The 18,358-nt window shown below is 40.2% G+C and overlaps 1 protein-coding gene across 5 annotated transcripts in view; it reads left to right on the top strand.

Moving 5' to 3' along the window:
* The window catches only part of CFAP74 (cilia and flagella associated protein 74), a 105,886-nt gene that overhangs the window by 11,400 nt on the left and 76,128 nt on the right, over positions 1-18,358 (top strand). For 4 of the 5 annotated variants that reach the window (XM_048824999.2, XM_075120980.1, XM_048824998.2 and 1 more), the window contains 2 exons: positions 6,281-6,379; positions 12,044-12,148. In XM_048824999.2, coding sequence (XP_048680956.1) covers positions 6,281-6,379; positions 12,044-12,148 — 204 coding nt within the window. The remainder of the gene's footprint in view (positions 1-6,280; positions 6,380-12,043; positions 12,149-18,358) is intronic. The other variant, XM_048825000.2, reaches the window with a different exon arrangement.

Raw genomic sequence — 18,358 nt, 5'->3', positions numbered from 1 at the left:
ACAGTGATGAGTATTAATAAAATGAGGATTTCAATACTAGCGACTAGGAACAGATGCTTCTCTAAGTTACTTCTAAGCAACCCCACTGACCCAACTGGCTGTTGGGAACATCAAGTAGATAATTCAGAGTTTGGTGGTCTAGCTAAACCTCTAAAATCAGGACTGCATTTTGCCCTCATATTTCATGAACTACATATTTTCAGGATTTCATTTAATATTCAAAACCACTAATGTGTTGCTATTGTCTTTGGGACTAAGCTGCCATGATTCTTTTAAACAAGCTCCCTGAGTTTACGATCACTTAGGGATTTTTAAACAGAATTAATCCTAATTGATAATAAGCACTAAAAATCCCTTTTTCTGAAATGGAACAAGACTTAATTGTTTGAGAAATTGCTTTTTCATATTGAAAATATTTTCCTATTGCTTTATGTTTTATTAGCAATCATGTACAGTCAAATGTGGCCAGCTCATACTGTGTATGCACAATGTGTAAAGCAACAAAAGGAATGAGAAAAAAAGCCAAGTTAATCACAAAAGCTATATTAGAGCTGCCAAGAAAAATGTCATCTGCAAGTTATATAGTGAGTTAGGAGTGTTTGGCACTGGGAATTCATGCCTAGGGACCAATAAATGATCAACAGAGATGATGAAAACTCAAAGAAGGAACCATTATTTCAGCTGTTCTGTTGTCTATTCTGATTGTTAATTCCTCCATTCTGCCCCTCAGGACTACATAGTTTAAATATCACGTTAATTATTTTTAAGTGAATGAAAACTGAGTTACTCTTAAAAACTAAGAAATTGCAAAATAAAGCAGGTGGCATGCTTTTTGGCAGTGCAAACAGGGCCGACCTTACAGATGGGTGATGTGGGCAAGCACCCAGGGCGCCGTGGTCAGGGATATGCCATGGTCAAGAAGTGTGACAGGCCTGAGGTGTGAGGCCATAGAAGGGAGCTTGGAGCAATGGGGTGGGGGGAGGCAGCGAGGCCCAGGGATAATGGGGGATGGGGAGCGTGGGCAAGCAGCGAGAGCCAGGGCGTATGGGTGGGGAGCTAAGGGAAGAATTGGAGGCCTGTGGTGATTGGGGGATGGATGAAGGGTCAGGGGAGGCAGCAGGGGCCAGCGGTGCCAAAATACAAGTTCGCCCAGGGTGTTACCTGCACAAAATTCTCTATTACTCGCATACTCTACGGGCACCCACCTTTACCCAGTTCCTAGGGCTCAAGGTGGGGCTCCCTCTTAATTTAGGCACCCACCCTTACCCCATTCCTAGGGCTCAGGGTGTAACCTTATGCTCTAGTACACCCACCTTTACCCTTTCATGGGCTCAAGGCGTAACCCTCTTAATTTAAGCGCCCACCCTTACCCTTCCATGGGCTCAGGGTTACACTGTGCAGGTTTGTGGGGTCTTTTACCAGTGAAAGAGCCTTACACAGTAATATCCTTAACCTCCTATTTAAAAATGATTACCAAAAAAGAACGCACATGTTAAGCATACAATGCTCACCCCTCCCAATAAGGCAGATGAACTTTTTTTGATGGCCAGTCAATATCAGGTCATCTGGGGTCACTCCAGCTTCTGCTCTGTATGGTGTGGTTGGCAGGGTGTTGAGGTCTGGCAGCTCTGGTCTTGGGGCTGTCCTGGAGTGGGTTCCAAAGAACTTCCTTTTGAACCCCAGTTTATATAGTGAAACTTGAGTCTTGCTTAGCTGTACCTTAACCAATCATTTTACTAAATTATTACTAAACAATTTTCTAACTAATCCTAACATATTGTAAAATAATTCTTCAACTAATCACACCCCACCATCTTAATTGATTTACCCCTAGAAAAATTAATTATTTAACAGACAGAAACAATCAAAGAACCAGACAGAGACCATACAGATAAACAATAGAGAAGTGGGGACCATAAAGGCAAAACAATAAAGAATTAGGGATTTTACAACTACAACTTGTTGATAAGTGATTTCTTGCCAAACAGAATTCCAGCAAACAAAGTTTTCTTTAACCGTCTTAAGATTTGTTTCCTTATCTGGTGGTGATGGGTACTGTTAGGACAGGATCGCCTTCTTAACAGCCTGATATTACATTGTTTTAATCTAATTTAGATGAAATGTGAGGATGTGACTTTCTGCTTTTTGGTTAATGGCTGCTGGTCTTCTAATATGGCTGCAGACAAAGGCCTTAGGCCTTACAATTTGGCTACAGGAAAAGGCCTTATCCTTACGAGAGCACCATTTTCCCTAAGACTGGCCCTGAGTGTAATGCCAGTACAATGCAACCTTAGAGTTGAAAGACCTTGCAAAAGAAAACTTGACTCTTTGGCCTGGATCTGCAAAGGTACATAGGTGTTGCAGTGCTCAGTCACTATAAGTGATTCTCAGTCTCTTTCTCTGGCCCAGTTAACATTTTATTAAAGTGGAATGGCTTCAACAAGAGAGACTGAGAGCAACCCATATCAGAATATCCCATAGTCCTGTGGTTAGGGACTTACTGAGAGGTGGTGAACCCCTGTTCAACTCCTCCTCCTCAGGCAGACAGGGGAAATTGAACAGGAGTCTCCCACATCAGTACCCTAAGCACTGGGCTGTGTTATAAGGTGGGCTGCCTCTACTTCCTGGTGTTTTGTGTGGAGTTAGGCAGCCTCTGAGCACACTAATGGACTGGGTCCTGCAAGCAAGATAGGTGGAGGAGCTCCTCTCTTCCCTTGGTTTGTTGATCACACTGAGGCTCAGGCATGAGATAGGTGAGTGGACACCCAGAATGAGGCAGCAGTACTCATGCTCAGAGGCAGAAATTTAGGCACCTAGGGGACTTTTACTGCAAAAATTTAGGTGCTGAGAGAGTTTAGGCACCTAAAGGTTTAGGTGGCAGTCAAGCAAGGGTTTTGCAGATTGCATACAGTTGGGACTTGGCACCTAAAACTGGGTTTTGGACATCTAAGTCACTTTGTGGATCTCGCCCTTTGTTTCTGGACTACTGGCCATATGTTTCCCTGGAGTTGAACGCTGCAGCATGCTGGCAATTTTAGCAGAACTTTCAAATGCTCAAGTAATAGTTATTATTAATTATTATGAGTATTACTGTAGCAATTAGGAGCCCTAGTCATGGATAAGGACTCTATTGTGCCAGGTGCTGTACAAACACAGAACAAAACAGACAGTCCCTGCCCCAAAGAACTTACAATTTACGTATAAAACAAGAGACAACAGATGAATGCAGGTAGATGAGGGAGTACAAGGAATGAGATAGTATTGAACAGCATTATAAGCAGTGGTCTTAGCACATCAGAAGCCTAATCATTGCCAAACTTTTGTAGGAATCATGGCAAAAGAGAATTTTAAGGAGGGATTTGAAGGAGGATAATGCATTATTTTTGTGGATATGTATGGGGAGCACACCCGAAACATGAGGGGCAGCATGAGAAACAATACAAATGTGCTTGTTTGAAAATTTAACAAGGGGTGTTGGAGGCTGGCATTGTTAGCCGATCGTAGCCGAGGATCAACATCTCAATAGTGAATCAGAGATAATAGGTGCGGTGGAGATAGGCCATGAAGAGCCTTGAAGTGAATACAGGCAGCTTATGTTTGATGCAACACAGAAGGGGAAGATGGTAGAAGGAGGCAAAGAGCAGGGTGACATGGTCAAAGCAACAGTCTAGAACAGCGGTTCTCAACCAGGGTTCTAGGTCCCCTGGGGGGCTGTGAACAGATTTCAGGGGGTCTGCCAAAATAAATCAGAGAGCAGGGCCAGCATTAAGCTCACTGGGGCCCAGGGCAGAAAGCCGAACCCCAAGCCCTGCTGCCCGGGGCTGAAACCAAAGCCTGAGCAACTTAACTTCACAGGGCCCCCTGTGGTGTGGGGCCCTGGGCAATTGCTCTACTTGCTACCCCCTAATGCTGGCCCTGGCTATTAAGCTACTGAAAAACAGCTGTTGTGGCACAGGTGGGCCATGGAATTTTTATAGCACGTTGCGGGAGTGGGGGGTTAGAAAGAAAAAGGTTGAGAACCCTTGGTCTAGAAGATGATTTTTGCCGCAGCATTCTGAATAGATCTGACTGGGGCAACTTTGCATTTGTCAAGTCCAGAGAGAAGGATTTTGCAGTAATCAAGATGCACAATGATGAGAGCTTGGCCAAGATTTTTAGGTGTGTGGATGGATAGGAAAGACTGTATCTTAGTGATTTTAAGTACAAAGAATCTGCAGCATTTAGACGTAATCTGGATGTGAGGACCTAGACAGAGGTCTGATTAAAAAATGACGTCCAAGTTACAGGCCTGAGTGACGAGCAGAAACCCAAAGCCTCTGACATGGTACAATGCCAGAACTAATTACAACTAAAAAAGATACTGTGCAGAAGATCTGCAGAATTCGAAAAATGGAACTGTTGTGAGTGGCAGGAATAAAATACAAGCCAGTGGAAAAGATTGTGTTATCCTTTTCTGGAAATCTCAGCAGCACACAAAGGTGTGCTCATCCACAACTGCCCAGTCTCCTCCTTTCTCATAGCAGACCTTGTACCCATGGAGTGCACTCCAAGGGGTTTCAGAAGAGAGGGAGATGAAACTTTGGCAGCGGTTGATATTTCCTTTCACATGGGACAGGGAGAGCCATGCATGGAGGATCCAATTCACCCATGGATCAGGAGTGAGGAACAATCCCACCTGGGGATTTGACTCAATAATTATCATATTTCAAGTGACTATTCCAAATTATTAGGAAAAAAGAAGTTATTATTTTCAGATTCTGTAACGTTATGATGAAATGAACATAAATTATAATAAGGTAATGAGGAAATTTCGGTTCTAAGTATCATTGATGAACTATTGCTATGTAACTGAGAGGAGAAAGTTTTAAAAGAACTGTTTCTGTGAATTTATAAATGGTGCTCTTGAATAGTGAGATGTTGTAACTTAGTATTAGGGTTTTCTGCTTTTATTTTCTGTTATATTTCAGGGAACTTTTTTGGAAAATAAATATAAATCTGCAAAGCTCAATATTTCTAGACATTTCCTGCCATTTAGTCATTATCCTCCCAATGTGTGCACTCAAGATGTCAACTCGTGTCCTTCCCAATTGTGCAATCATCTTGGAGTGGCAGGAAGTTGATGGCTGGGAGTAAAGAGGCCAACAGCTGTTTGCAACATTTTTTCATCATAAATAAAAACTAATAATTATCACTGCATCTTCCTTGAAAAGTGGCTTTTATTGGTAAATATCCATGCAATTTTTAAACGGGAAGTGCCATTTATAACTGTACTTGAAGCTCAACTGCATATGACCTACTTTACAGTGACATGCTGTGAAAGATTTCCCTTGTCAATTGCTATTATTTTGCAGAGCTAGGATAACAATCCTTGTACTTCATTATCAAACATAATTCTATTAACAGTTACAAATATTTGGGTGACTGGGTAGCTTAGATTTCTAAAACCATATGGAGTCTTAACTTTGGGTCACTGGTTCAAAAGTGACCAAAAGACAACCTTCTGATGACTATTTGGTAGCCTAAACGGGTGTGTCTAGTTCCTAGTGGGCTTCTTTCTGTCTACTCATCAACTAAAATCACTATCATAACTGCAGCGGATTAGACGCCCTTTATTGGCAGTCTTAGCACAATGGGGCCAAAGACTAAACTGGCCAGACACACTGAATTTCCTACTTACTGCTCAAGAAGGTCCCTCCAGAATTTAAGGCGGATTGCCACGGTGTCATATGGAACCTGCACTGTTTCTTTTTGTGCTATACTTGAATAAATAAAAGACTTGTGCTGTCAATATAACAATTTATGAGTCTGTTCCAAAGCCCATAGAAATCAAAGGAAAGAATTTCATTGATCTCCGTGGACCCTGGATCAGGCCCCATATCTGGAGCATAACATCACTTACCTTTAATTACATAGGTAGTTTCACTGAAGTCATTGGGACTACTTGTGTACTAAAAGTTAAGTACTCACCTTAAATGTTTCATTGCATGACGGCCAAAAAGTATAAAAAACAAATTACATATATGCTGGAGGAGGCTACATTTTAAAAATACTCTTTATTTATCATCATTGGTAGATGCTACTAGAGAGCTCTGAATGAAACCAGAATTAATTAAGAGGTTATATTTTTTTCTAAATTCCTGGTACAAATACTTTAAAGTTAACAAGTGCCTCTAAAGAAACTCTTGATAGGATCCAGCTATGATCCTAAGGAGCAGAAATGCTTCAAGAGAAGGAATGGGAAACATACCAAATATAAATAAGGATGTTTTGTTTGTTTCAGAGAGGAGCTCAGTGCCTGCCAGCTGCGGATCGAAATGCTAACAAAAGAACGAGAGTGCACAGAGACCAAAATAGAAGAAGAGAAAGAGGCTGGAAATACGTAGGTAGAGGGTATTTCTGGTTGTCACAGATTATTGACATGCTCGGTGTTTACACGTGGGAAGGGGAAGGTAATGAGATAAACGTTGTGACCTTTTCCCTCTTCTTGTTATTGCTGAAAATGTTTGATAACATTATTAAACATATTCTTGAATCTATCAAATGACACCTAATAGGTCAATGTTTAAAAGTCATTGCCATTATCAGGATAAAAAAACAAGCTGGTTATCTCCATGGTCCATGCCATCTGGTAAGGAGCAGTGCACTGTCATACTGTGCTTGGAGAACCGATCAGATAGGTTAGGTCTCAAGTTGGTGAAGACTAAGTGATACAGTTACTCTCCAGGCAGCTTATTATTCACACCAACAGTACCTTCCACTTGATATACAGAGCAGCAGTGCAGTAGCTTGGGAAAGGCGCATCTGTGCAGCTTCCTGTCCAGAGGTAAGATGCTAGTAGGCAATTGCTGTGGAGCAAGAAGTGAGGATTGGAGTTTAAGGAATGTCTCATGACAGCAGATATTTATGAGCTAGTCCTTTGCATTTGGACAACACTGACAAAGTGGAATGACCAAATGCAGTATTTTGTAGTAGCTAGAGCAGGGAACTAGGTGTCAGAACTCATGAATTCTTTACTTTGTTTTGTCACTGACTTGTGTGACCTCAAGCGGGTCACTCTGCCTCCATTTATGCATCTATAAAATGGGAGTGATAACTCTTTAGTTTTCTGAAATCTGGTCTTGTGAGATCTCATAAGAACGGCCATACTGGGTCAGACCAAAGGTCCATCTAGTCCAGTATCCAGTGGCCAATGCCAGGTGCCCCAGAGGGAATGAACAGAACAGGTAATCAAGTGATCCATTCCCTGTCGATCTCATGGAAAGTTTCTTTCTCTGTAGCACTTCCTATCTGAGGAGCTTAAAGTAATTTACAAACATTAAACACTCTAGGAAACTGTAAAAAGGTGAAGTGTGAGATAAGTTAAATTTTGAATCTAGCACTGTGTCCTGCAAGTACACATTCAGATCCAGACTCTAATCCAAAATTTTCCAAAAATTTAAGTGTGTGGTGTTGTGGGTCAGGATCATATTGCATTATGGTAATATCCTAATATTATATATAGGATTTATTGTTCCAGTGGTAAATATGGTCAAAACATTTGCTTCTGAGTTCTGTGTAATTCTCATGCCCCTTATCCCAAACATTTTTTATTTTAGTAGACAAACATATCTTCTGCTCATCTTTAAAAAATAATAACCCCATCAACTAAAATGCATACCTTTGCTCATGGGATTAATTAAAGTTCACAATGGCCATCAGATTAGTCATTTTATGAGAGATAATAGTCTCCCAAGGATTTATGGGGACTTATCTTGTGATTCTTATAAGAATCACAGGCATTACTGAGAATACAAACATGCCTCACTTGGAGAATCAACCCATTACAACCTATTGTCATCATTTTATCAGTGATATATCCAATGTACCTGACAGTCTCACTGAAGAATATCATATATACTTTACCAATGAGTTTTTATATATTTGTCTTATACAGATACAGCCTGTGGAGTTTTACAATATAGTCCACAAATGCACTAAATTTTTGTTTGGATGTGTAGCCCTTGTAAATTACTAATCCCAGGATACAATGCACTGTCTTAATCAGAGTAACCTTCTCACGTCAAGACAGAGCATTGCATGCTGAGACCTGTAGTCCATATGGAGGCACCTTAATATTGAAAGATGAGTTCTAAAAAGAAGGTATATGCAATTTGTTCATTTTATGCAAGTTTGTCATTGTAGCACTCAGCTGGGCAAAAACCGAGTGCCATTGACACAAGGTCCACAACGAAAATATGATAATCTGACAGATAATTTAATGACATTTGTATACCTTTAACTTTGGTTGACTCTTCCAACTCCCAAGAAAGCCCGTTGATCACGTTCATTATTTTACATGAGAGAGGACTTTCTCATTTTTAGCCTTACACAGAGGCTGGAATGTATGAAAGGGATTTTCAGCCTGGGATAAAAAAAATGTAGATTTAAGAAATGTATGTGCTATAGTACAAATAAAGTCATCTTAACATATATAGTTAGTCTGGTTTACATTTATCATTCCTTCCACCCACCATTCATTTAATCATCTGGTTAATATAGATCAACTGACATCAGAAGTATGCTATGTCATTTTTAGTTTTGCTATGCTCATGCCTGTTATGACAAGGAACTGGTACTTATATATTCTGTTTCTCAGTGTTGTGTGTTTGTGAAATGCACAAATGCAATATAATACAACAGCAGCTACTGAGCTTCTCTGCTGTGAAGTGGGAGTGAATTTACTGGACCTTTCTAATTTGTTTAAACTGAAAGCAGTGGGTGGTTTGTGTGCTGGTATCCAGTGTATTGTGAACCAGCTTTGCAGCTGCCACTGTGCCCTGTATTCTTCAGGTTAATAAAATGTCTCAATGAATAACAAACTAATAAAGGTAACTTAATTGCTAAAACAGAATGGCTAATGATCAAAAACAAGTGACAAGTGACTAAATGTTTAAGGAAAATGAATTCTTGTGTAGTAGACACTATTCTGTAATATATAGTTTGAGTGTGATTGAATTTCAGATTCTTTGGGCAAGTAAACATAAGAATTTTTTAAAAGAAAATTATTTTAAAAAATGTAGTTTGATTGTCTGAAGACTCCAGGGAGTGGAGTTTGCAGCGTAATCGGGTGAAATAGCTGAATTAAGACTTTTTCAATCTTTTGCACAGAAATGTACGCTCTCCAATAACAATGTCCTGTTTGATCCCATATGGCTTCTAGAGTTAATTTCCATAGTTCTTCCTCTCAGGAAGTCTTTATGGAGTAGTTTTGAGACACTGTATCCTCATGTAATTTATTGTAGAAGAAATATGCTCAGTATCAGATGCCCTATAATTTAAACAATCATTAAACAAACGCTAAGAAGAGCAACATAACTTTTAAACTTATGCCAGGCCAAGGTCTAATCTGTAGATATGCTGCTATGTAGCAGTTCGGATAGCAACTATCACAATGGTCCATTATAGATATTTGCTGCTTAATAATGGAGTAGGAAGATATACCAAATTCCTGGCTTAAAGACTTAAATAACATGACATTTTAACAGTTGTTAAAATATGAATTATCATTAATTTAGCATTATTGGTACCTATGCAGTGATATTTGGACTTAAGTTAATGACAATGTTAAATTGTGCTGGAGATGCAAATGAAAAATATGTTTTCTATTTAGTCAGGTTCAAGTTACTATTCAATAAGCCTGAAATAATACAGTACTTTAGGTTATGGCTACAAATGAGTTTGTGCCATGTACTGCATCTTACAATGCACTGGTTTTGTTTTTAGGTTGTAGGGCTTCTGTGACCAATGGCAGAATTAGTCACTTCACCACTTTGGGCCTCTGTGTCAGGGCCAGGTAGTGGGTGGCCTGTGTGTATGGGTCAGTTACCATGTTGTGGTCAGGAGACGAGCACCAGAGTCAGCGTCAAGCTGGGTCACAATACCAGGAATTCTGGCACTGAGTTACAGGCAGGTGGCAGGGGCAAACTGGGATCAGAAGCTGGAGTCTAGGGTTCACAACAAGTCAAGGTCTGGAACAGACACATGCAAGCAGTCTACATCATTGCTCAGGCAGCTCTCTGTGATGGCTTCCTGGCTTATATATCAACATGGGCCAATCAGTGGGCTATGGGAGGCCACCACCCAGGTCCAGCTGGGCAGTACATGCTGCAGTGTCTTACTTCACATGGTCCCCCAGCAGAAACATGGCCTCAGCTTCCAGTGATGATATGGAAATGTCAGGAGTCTGAAACAGTAGAACCTCAGAGTTACAAACAACAGAGTTACAAACTGATCAGTCAACCACACACCTCATTTGGAACCAGAAGTACACAATCAGGCAGCAACCCACACACACACACACACACAGAGCAAATACAGTACAGTACTGTGTTAAATGTAAACTACTAAAAAAATAAAGGGAAAGTAGCATTTTTCTTCTGCATAGTAAAGTTTCAAAGCTGTATTAAGTCAATGTTCAGTTGTAAACTTTTGAAGGAACAACCATAACGTTTTGTTTAGAGTTATGAACATTTCAGAGTTAGACGAATAACCTCCATTCCTGAGGTGTTCATAACTCTGAGGTTCTACTGTAGTCCCAGGTTCTAGTGCCATAAGATTCTTGCATTCAGTTTGCTTATTTTTCAAACCTGGGATAGATACTTATCCAGCACAGCTATATGTACAAATTAAATCTCATACAAACCCTATCTTGAGGGCTTACATGGGACTTAAGTGATGCACTGGCCTTCTGCGCAGGAGTGTATTTCATCCTTGGAGAAGTAAGGAGGAGCAGTAGCATATATGAATCATTCATTATAAATTATATTCAGATGGACCAGGTTTCAGACCAGCTGAAAATACACATTTGTGTATGGTTCAGGTTTGAAAGTATGAGGTTTACATTATATTTCGTTGACACAATTTTAATCAGTGTAAGTAATTGCTGTTAAAACAAGCATGTTAAACACAGGGCGAAGCTATCTTTAAATAGTATCAGTCATTTTTTATGCTTTCTAATAAAATTAAGAATCAGTTGATTTTTGACTTTGACAAAGGTAGTCAAGCTAGTTTTGATACTTAGCTCAGTAAAGCCCATTTTGGGGTGTACGGAGTAAGAAGCAGGATCATTACTCATAGAGGAATGTTCAATATGTGGAATGGGACAGAGATTTCAAAATCCATTTATATATCATGACATTTCTTCAACAGATGATATACCATGAACCTGTCCCACAATTGACTTTTCCAGGATTAGCAAGAGACAGATTGTCAGCAGAAAGTACTCATTTATTCTGTTTATTACCAGCAGTAAGACAATGCATTCAACTAACTGCAACTGTTGGAGTGGCAAAAGGCCTGATTGCAAGCACTGAAGGGAGAAAGATGGAAATGAGGGAGATTTATATTAAGGGTTGTTATTTGGGTCAGTGAATTAAACACTTCTTTTTTCTGTGGAAAGCTTGATAGATTGGAGACTCTGGGACAGATTCTCTGCTGGCATAACTCCATTGAAGTCAAGGGAATTACTCCAGCAGAAAGTTTGGCCCTATGTGGCCTTTTTTCCATCCTGGAAAGTTACCAGTCTCAGTTCTCCTCTGTTACATCAGTGAAACTCAGCTGAAATAACTGCATTTGCACCAATGCAACTAGGAGCAGAATTTATCTACTCTGTATGCCAAAATCTTGGGGGGTACAAGTAAGGTGGTATTATCATTTTAAAAGCAGACAACAATCTTTGTCCTATTTGTTTTCCTAAAATTAACTACATAAGTGGTATTTATCAGCATTAGAAATTACAAATCACTTTAAAATATGGCCGAGTGATGGTAAAATGCTCTCATCTTAATTTTCAATTAACCAGTAGATAGTAGTTTAATGAGATTGTGCCTTTCAGAAGAGAATGGACACTTTAGGAGCCATTATTGAAAGACATTATGTTAATATAAATTAGTGGAATTCTAAAACAAATGTCTCAGCCTTATGGCACCTTAATTATTTCTGGAATTTTTCACTTTGCAAGGTTTTAACATACATTATTTCATTTTTTTCTTTTTAAATGTAACAGTGCTGCTGTATTCCGCCTACAGGCAATGCACAGACGACTGTGTGCTGAACTGGGGAATGAAAAGGACCTTGAGTCAAAAATTGCTTTGATGCTGAAAGAAAATGTGTAAGTTAAAAAGTGAGAAAGAAGTGAGAAAGAATTGAAGGGACTGATCTTCAGCCCAAAGTCCTAAACCAACTTATTGATTAATTCACAGTTTGAAAGGGAGTGAACATAAAGCATGCAAATTTGTAACAGCTGATATTTAAAGCGATTGAAAACTTAGAGGCAGCAAAGCTTGTGAAAAAGTTTAAAGGACATAGTCGTCATTTTCTTTCCGTCCTACACCATTTGCAATACTGTCTTAGAAGCCTGAAAATAACATCTCTCTGTATTCATTATGTAGTTTTTGTGGCGAACATTTTTGTGTGTGTGTGTTCTGAAAGGAGCTGAAATGCAGACAGTTATTTTAGAAACTACTACTCCTTCAGTGTATAGAACAGGTGCCTTTATCAGGCTTAAACAGCATCATCAGAAATGTGAGCACAGCTGTAGGAATTGCAGGCCAAATTCTCTGCTGGTGTAAATAGGTGTAACTCCTCTGTTGGTGACCTTGAGCTGAAGCAGTTTGACCCTTGCAGCGTGAGCAGAAAGACACACATCTGAAAATCAAAGACTTCAGAAACTGACCTTTGATACTGTTCTACTACACCAGCAATATTCCTTTTACATAACAAGTCACCGGAGTTGTGCTCATGTAGATAAACAGAGAATTTGACCTAGGATTTGGTTCATTGTAGTGATAGTGGAAAGAAAAATATTGTCTCTTTGTAGATCCCACAAAATAGCATTTATTGCTTTTTCAAATTTTAATGTTTTGGAGTTCATATTTTAATTTTGTGGTAAAGCTGTAGTGGATTTAATAAAATCTCAGGTAGACATTCTGAAACCTTTATTTGTCATGTTAAAAACAGTTTCAAAGTAGATTTTAATTTTGGGCTAACCTACTAGAGAGCACAACATCAAAGAGTCAATAAAATCAACAGCAATGCTTCCATTCACTTCTGTGGGATCGGGATTTGACTACTGATATTAGGGCTGTTCAGTGAGACTATTGCATCCTAAGCTCTGAAATACAGTGAACTTGTATCTTTTACTTAGTGTCTCTTACCAACTTGTGTGTGTGTTTCCAATAGCAACTTATTGTTAAAGGAATTTTTACTGAGAAAACAAATGTTTAAGTGCTTCACTTTCATAGCATCTCTAGTCAAGTATACAATTAAGTTCAGGGAAATGTCATCACTCTACTTCCATTATAAAGGTACACAAAGTATCTGCACCAGGATAGGGCAGGTAACTGCATCTCATCATCAGTTTGCAAAGAGCTGCTGTTTTCTAGTGTACCAGTGGGCCTTATCTAAGGTATTGTGAATTTTCAAAAGGCATTGTGAGGTTAATCTTGAAGGGACAATGTGACAGTTGTCACCATTATTGATCAGTTGAAAGACAGTCAGTTCTTTGTGTCTTTCAAAATGAAAGATGCCTTATAAAACACTGGTGCATATGGCTGGAGATTTGACAAGAGACTACGCCTCTCTTGGTGACCTTGAGAAGAAGCAGCTTGACCCTCTGGGGCATGTTTGCACTACAGTTGGGATTATTTCTCTCAGTCCAGGTGGACAGCCACATGATAGCTTTGCTTGAGCTAACACACTAAAAATAGCAGTGTGGATGTTGTGGCATGGGTGGCATCACGCGCTAGCTACCTGAGTATGGACCAAGGGGATCAGATAGGCTTGTACACACATGGCTAGCGTGTGCTGCAGCATCCACACTTCTATTTTTAGCATGCTGTCTGTCTACCAAGGGCAAGCTTTCACTGCAGTGAAGCCATACCTTAGAGAATGAGCAGAAAGAAACATAGAAAGAAAAGCAAAGACTTCAAAACCAGACCCTGGATATTTTTGCTACCACATTAGCAGTGTAACTTTTGCAGAACAAGCACTCTGCATATTTATGTGAAGGAAGCGTATTCTATTTTTGTCAAGCTCTCCATCCTGCAGATGCCACAGTTTAAACTTGAGTAGAGCCATTCCTTGGTTGTTACATAAAAGTTTTCCTTCAACTTTGTGCTGATGTTGGGGCCACATGGGAAACTGAGTGAATATCTGTCAGATTCAGGATAGTGAGCAAACATTTTGAAAGACACCTGGACACTGAAGGTTAATTTATATGAGTTATAGTCTTTGCTGTCTTTTGGAAAAACCAAATGCTTAATATAGAAGGATCACAGAGTGTGTCTCTGTAAGTTAGGTATTTCATGACTGCAACTTCTCTAACTTGCTCTGACTCACAAGATGTCGAAAGAATCTCTTTCAGAGGTCAGAATTGATTCTTGTTTACAAAAGAAAGTGCTGCCTGTGCGACTGCTCCACCATTTCAAGCACCTGCATGCTCACTCTTTTGACTTGCTCTTCAGCAATCCTCCTTTCTTTTTCAGATGTGAGAAAAACACAAGGGACTTTTCCAAAAATCTCCTAACATCGTCATTCATAGGTTAACTTGGGTTTCTATTTCTCCCCTATTTCCTTAGCATCCACCATGTACTATCCACTGAATGAGTATGATGCCGCTTGCCAAAACATTAATGTCTCTAAATGTTGATTTTATATAAATTGATATATAATATTTTGGAGTAACTTACATGAGTTTCCACATAAAGCAAAGGCTTTTGAGAGTAGCGCTTGACCTCACACATACCCATGCAGTACCCTGCTTTGGAAATGATTTGTGGGCCAGATCCTTAGCTGCTGTAAATCAATGTAGCTCTGTTGGTTACAGTAGAACTATGGTGATTTACACCAGCTAGGGATTTACACCAGCTAGGGACATATAGGTCCTTGTCTTATTCTGAAGTAGGAAGAAAGGTGGAGTAAAGTAGACGTTTCTCCCTGTGATCCTTATTAGGAAGATTCTAACTTCTATCCTTTAATGTATTCTTACTGAATACATTATAATGACATTCCCCAAGGTACAATCTGGACTATTGAACAGCTGTGTCCCCTCAATTTTCCAACCTGGGGTGCTTTCTACACTGCTTCGCTGTTAGAGCAAGCACTCCTGGTCTGCTCTCACACAGCCTCTAGCATGTAAATTCCAGCTATACTGTCTGAGTGCTATGATCAGCCACCCTTGAATTACACTGCAGAGCAACACCAGCAAATTCCCAGTCCCAGACTTCCCCCAGAAATATGCCTCTTATACTGCCCAACCCTCTCCTGGACAACACAAGCTCACTGGTTTAGATAAAACAATAAAACAAGTTTATTAACTACAAAAAGATAGATTTTAAGTGATTACAAGTAAAGATGCTGATTACAAGTATTTAGAAAAGCTGCACGAGCGAAGTCCATGGGGCTGGATGCACTGCATTCGAGGGTGCTAAAGGAGTTGGCGGATGTGATTGTAAAGCCATTGGCCATTATCTTTGAAAACTCATGGCGATCGGGGGAGGTCCTGGACGACTGGAAAAAAGCTAATGTAGTGCCCATCTTTAAAAAAGGGAAGGAGGAGGATCTGGAGAACTACAGGCCAGTCAGCCTCACCTCAGTCCCTGGAAAAGTCATGGAGCAGGTCCTCAAGGAATCAATTTTGAAGCACTTAGAGAAGCCGAAAGTGATCAGGAACAGTCAGCATGAATTCACCAAGGGCAAGTCATGCCTGACTAACCTAATTGCCTTCTATGACGAGATAACTGGCTCTGTGGATGAGGGGAAAGCAGTGGATGTGTTATTCCTTGACTTTAGCAAAGCTTTTGTTATGGTCTCCCACAGTATTCTTGTCAGCAAGTTAAAGAAGTATGGGCTGGATGAATGGACTATAAGGCAGATAGAAAGCTGGCTAGATCGTCGGGTTCAACGGGTAGTGATCAATAGGTCCATGTCTAGTTGGCAGCCAGTATCAAGCGGAGTGCCCCAAGGGTCGGTCCTGGGGCCGGTTTTGTTCAATATCTTCATTAATGATCTAGAGGATGGTGTGAATTGCACCCTCAGCAAGTTTGGTGATGACACTAAACTGGGAGGAGTGGTAGATATGATGGAGGGTAGGGGTAGGATACAGAGGGCCCTAGACAAATTGGAGGATTGGGCCAAAAGAAATCTGATGAGGTTCAACAAGGACACTTGCAGAGTCCTGCACTTAGGATGGAAGAATCCCATGCACCGCTACAGACTAGGGACCGAGTAGCTAGGCAGCAGTTCTGCAGAAAAGGACCTAGGGGTTACAGTGGACAAGAAGCTGGATATGAGTCAACAGTGTGCCCTAGTTGCCAAGAAGGCTGACGGCAGTTTGGATTGTATAATTAGGAGCATTGCCAGTAGATTGAGGCACATGATCATTCCCCTCTATTTGGCATTGGTGAGGCCTCATCTGGAGTACTGTATCCAGTTTTGGGCCCCACACTACAAGGAGGATGTGGAAAAATTGGAAAGAGTCCAGCAGAGGGCAACAAAAATGATTAGGGGGCTGGAGCACATGACTTATGAGGAGAGGCTGAGGGGACTGGGATTATTTAGTCTGCAGAAGAGAAGAATGAGGGGGGATTTGATAGCTGCTTTCAAATACCTGAAAGGGGGTTCCATCTACACTGTTCTCAGTGGTAGCAGATGACAGAACAAGGAGTAATGGTCTCAAGTTGCAGTGCGGGAGGTTTAGATTGGATATTAGGAAAAACTTTTTCACTAGGAGGGTGGTGAAGCACTGGCAATGGGTTACCTAGGGAGGCGGTGGAATCTCCTTCCTTTGAGGTTTTTAAGGTCAGGCTTGACAAAGCCCTGGCTGGGCTGATTTACCTGGGGATTGGTCCTGCTTTGAGCAGGGGGTTGGACTTGATGACCTGCTGAGGTCCCTTCCAACCCTGATAGTCTATGATTCTAAGCATAAAAGCCAGAACTGGTTACAAAGAAATAAAAGGTAAAACACAACACCTAACTTTACAAGCTAAAGTGAATTCAAAGCAAAAGTCTCTCTCACCACATGTTCTAGCAATATTACTGGTTGACTTCTTTTCAGACAGGATATCTTCCTCAGTCCAATGATGCTTCCTTTGTCCTTCAAATGTTGTCGATGCCGTGAGTACAGAGGAAGGAAGAGATAACTTGGGGTGTCTGCTCTCCATTTGTGTACTTTTTCCTCTTCTTTGAGGATCATCTCCAGCTGGAGTTCAGGAGACAGAAAATCTGTGGGGACGGGAACCTCCAGCTTATTTCTTTGACAAAATGTTAATTTCTCGCTCACACCCTTTTTCCTGCCAAAGAATGGCCACTTAACCAGGTGATAATCCATTTGATTTCATTAACACCTGGCTGAGGTGCCAGTTTGCCTTTTGTCTCTGAGGAACTGGTTTGTGACTGCTTCCCCAGATCTGGAATATGTTTTAGTAACATCATATAGTAGAATATTATAACTTTACATACAATGTTGCCACACATATTTTACCAGGATAATAATGATCAGCAAATCATGAATTTTCAGATGATAGTTTACAAGGCATAGTTTATACAAAATGTATCATAGCCTTGAAAAAAGGGTGGACGTAGTGATGCAGACTGTCACAATTATGTACTGAATAATATATAAATAATTGTATCTATGCTTATTTACTTAGTTTCTAGTTCTTAAAAGGAGGTGAAGGGAAAGCAACATCAGCAACCACAGAAAACTGGTGCTGATGAGTGTTTGTAGCAACATAGGTAGCACATATCAATTAGTGATCACCACAAGTGTGCAGGTCACTTAGGATAATTAACTCTCCCTGTATCCCATTTGGAACCATTCTTAGTTTGAATATCACAGGGTTGTGTTATTCGCTGCAGTCTCCCAGACACCCCTTAAAGAACTATAATACCAAAATAATAGAGACAGTTTAGTAGCACTCTGTATTTTTCTGCTCATGCTGTTAGTTGATGCATCACACTTACAAAATTATTCAGATGATAAAAAATAAAATGATATCTTTGCAGAAGGTAGCTGGCAAACCCCTTTATAGTTTTGCACCAGCAGTTCAAATACTAATACAGCCATATCAAAGCAAAAGCTCAAGCAGGAACTTATAGCCATGCTTAGCTAAATGATTAGCCAGAAAGTAGTATATCCTACTTCAGAATTACATAGTAGCTTTAAAAAGCTTCTTTGATGCTTTCATTTGGTGTGTGATTTGCGTTAAACGCATTAAACCTAAAAAAAAGTTGTTAAAGATTGTGACAGCCAAACAAGCCAAACAGATAAAAACACTTCCTGAAACAAGACAAAAAAGTGCTAGTTAAGTTGTACTTTCTA

Source organism: Caretta caretta, chromosome 18 (genome assembly GCF_965140235.1).
Source record: "Caretta caretta isolate rCarCar2 chromosome 18, rCarCar1.hap1, whole genome shotgun sequence".
Lineage (NCBI taxonomy): Eukaryota > Metazoa > Chordata > Testudines > Cheloniidae > Caretta > Caretta caretta.
Note: the sequence above shows the minus strand (reverse complement) of the source record. Positions and strands in the feature narration are given on the sequence as shown.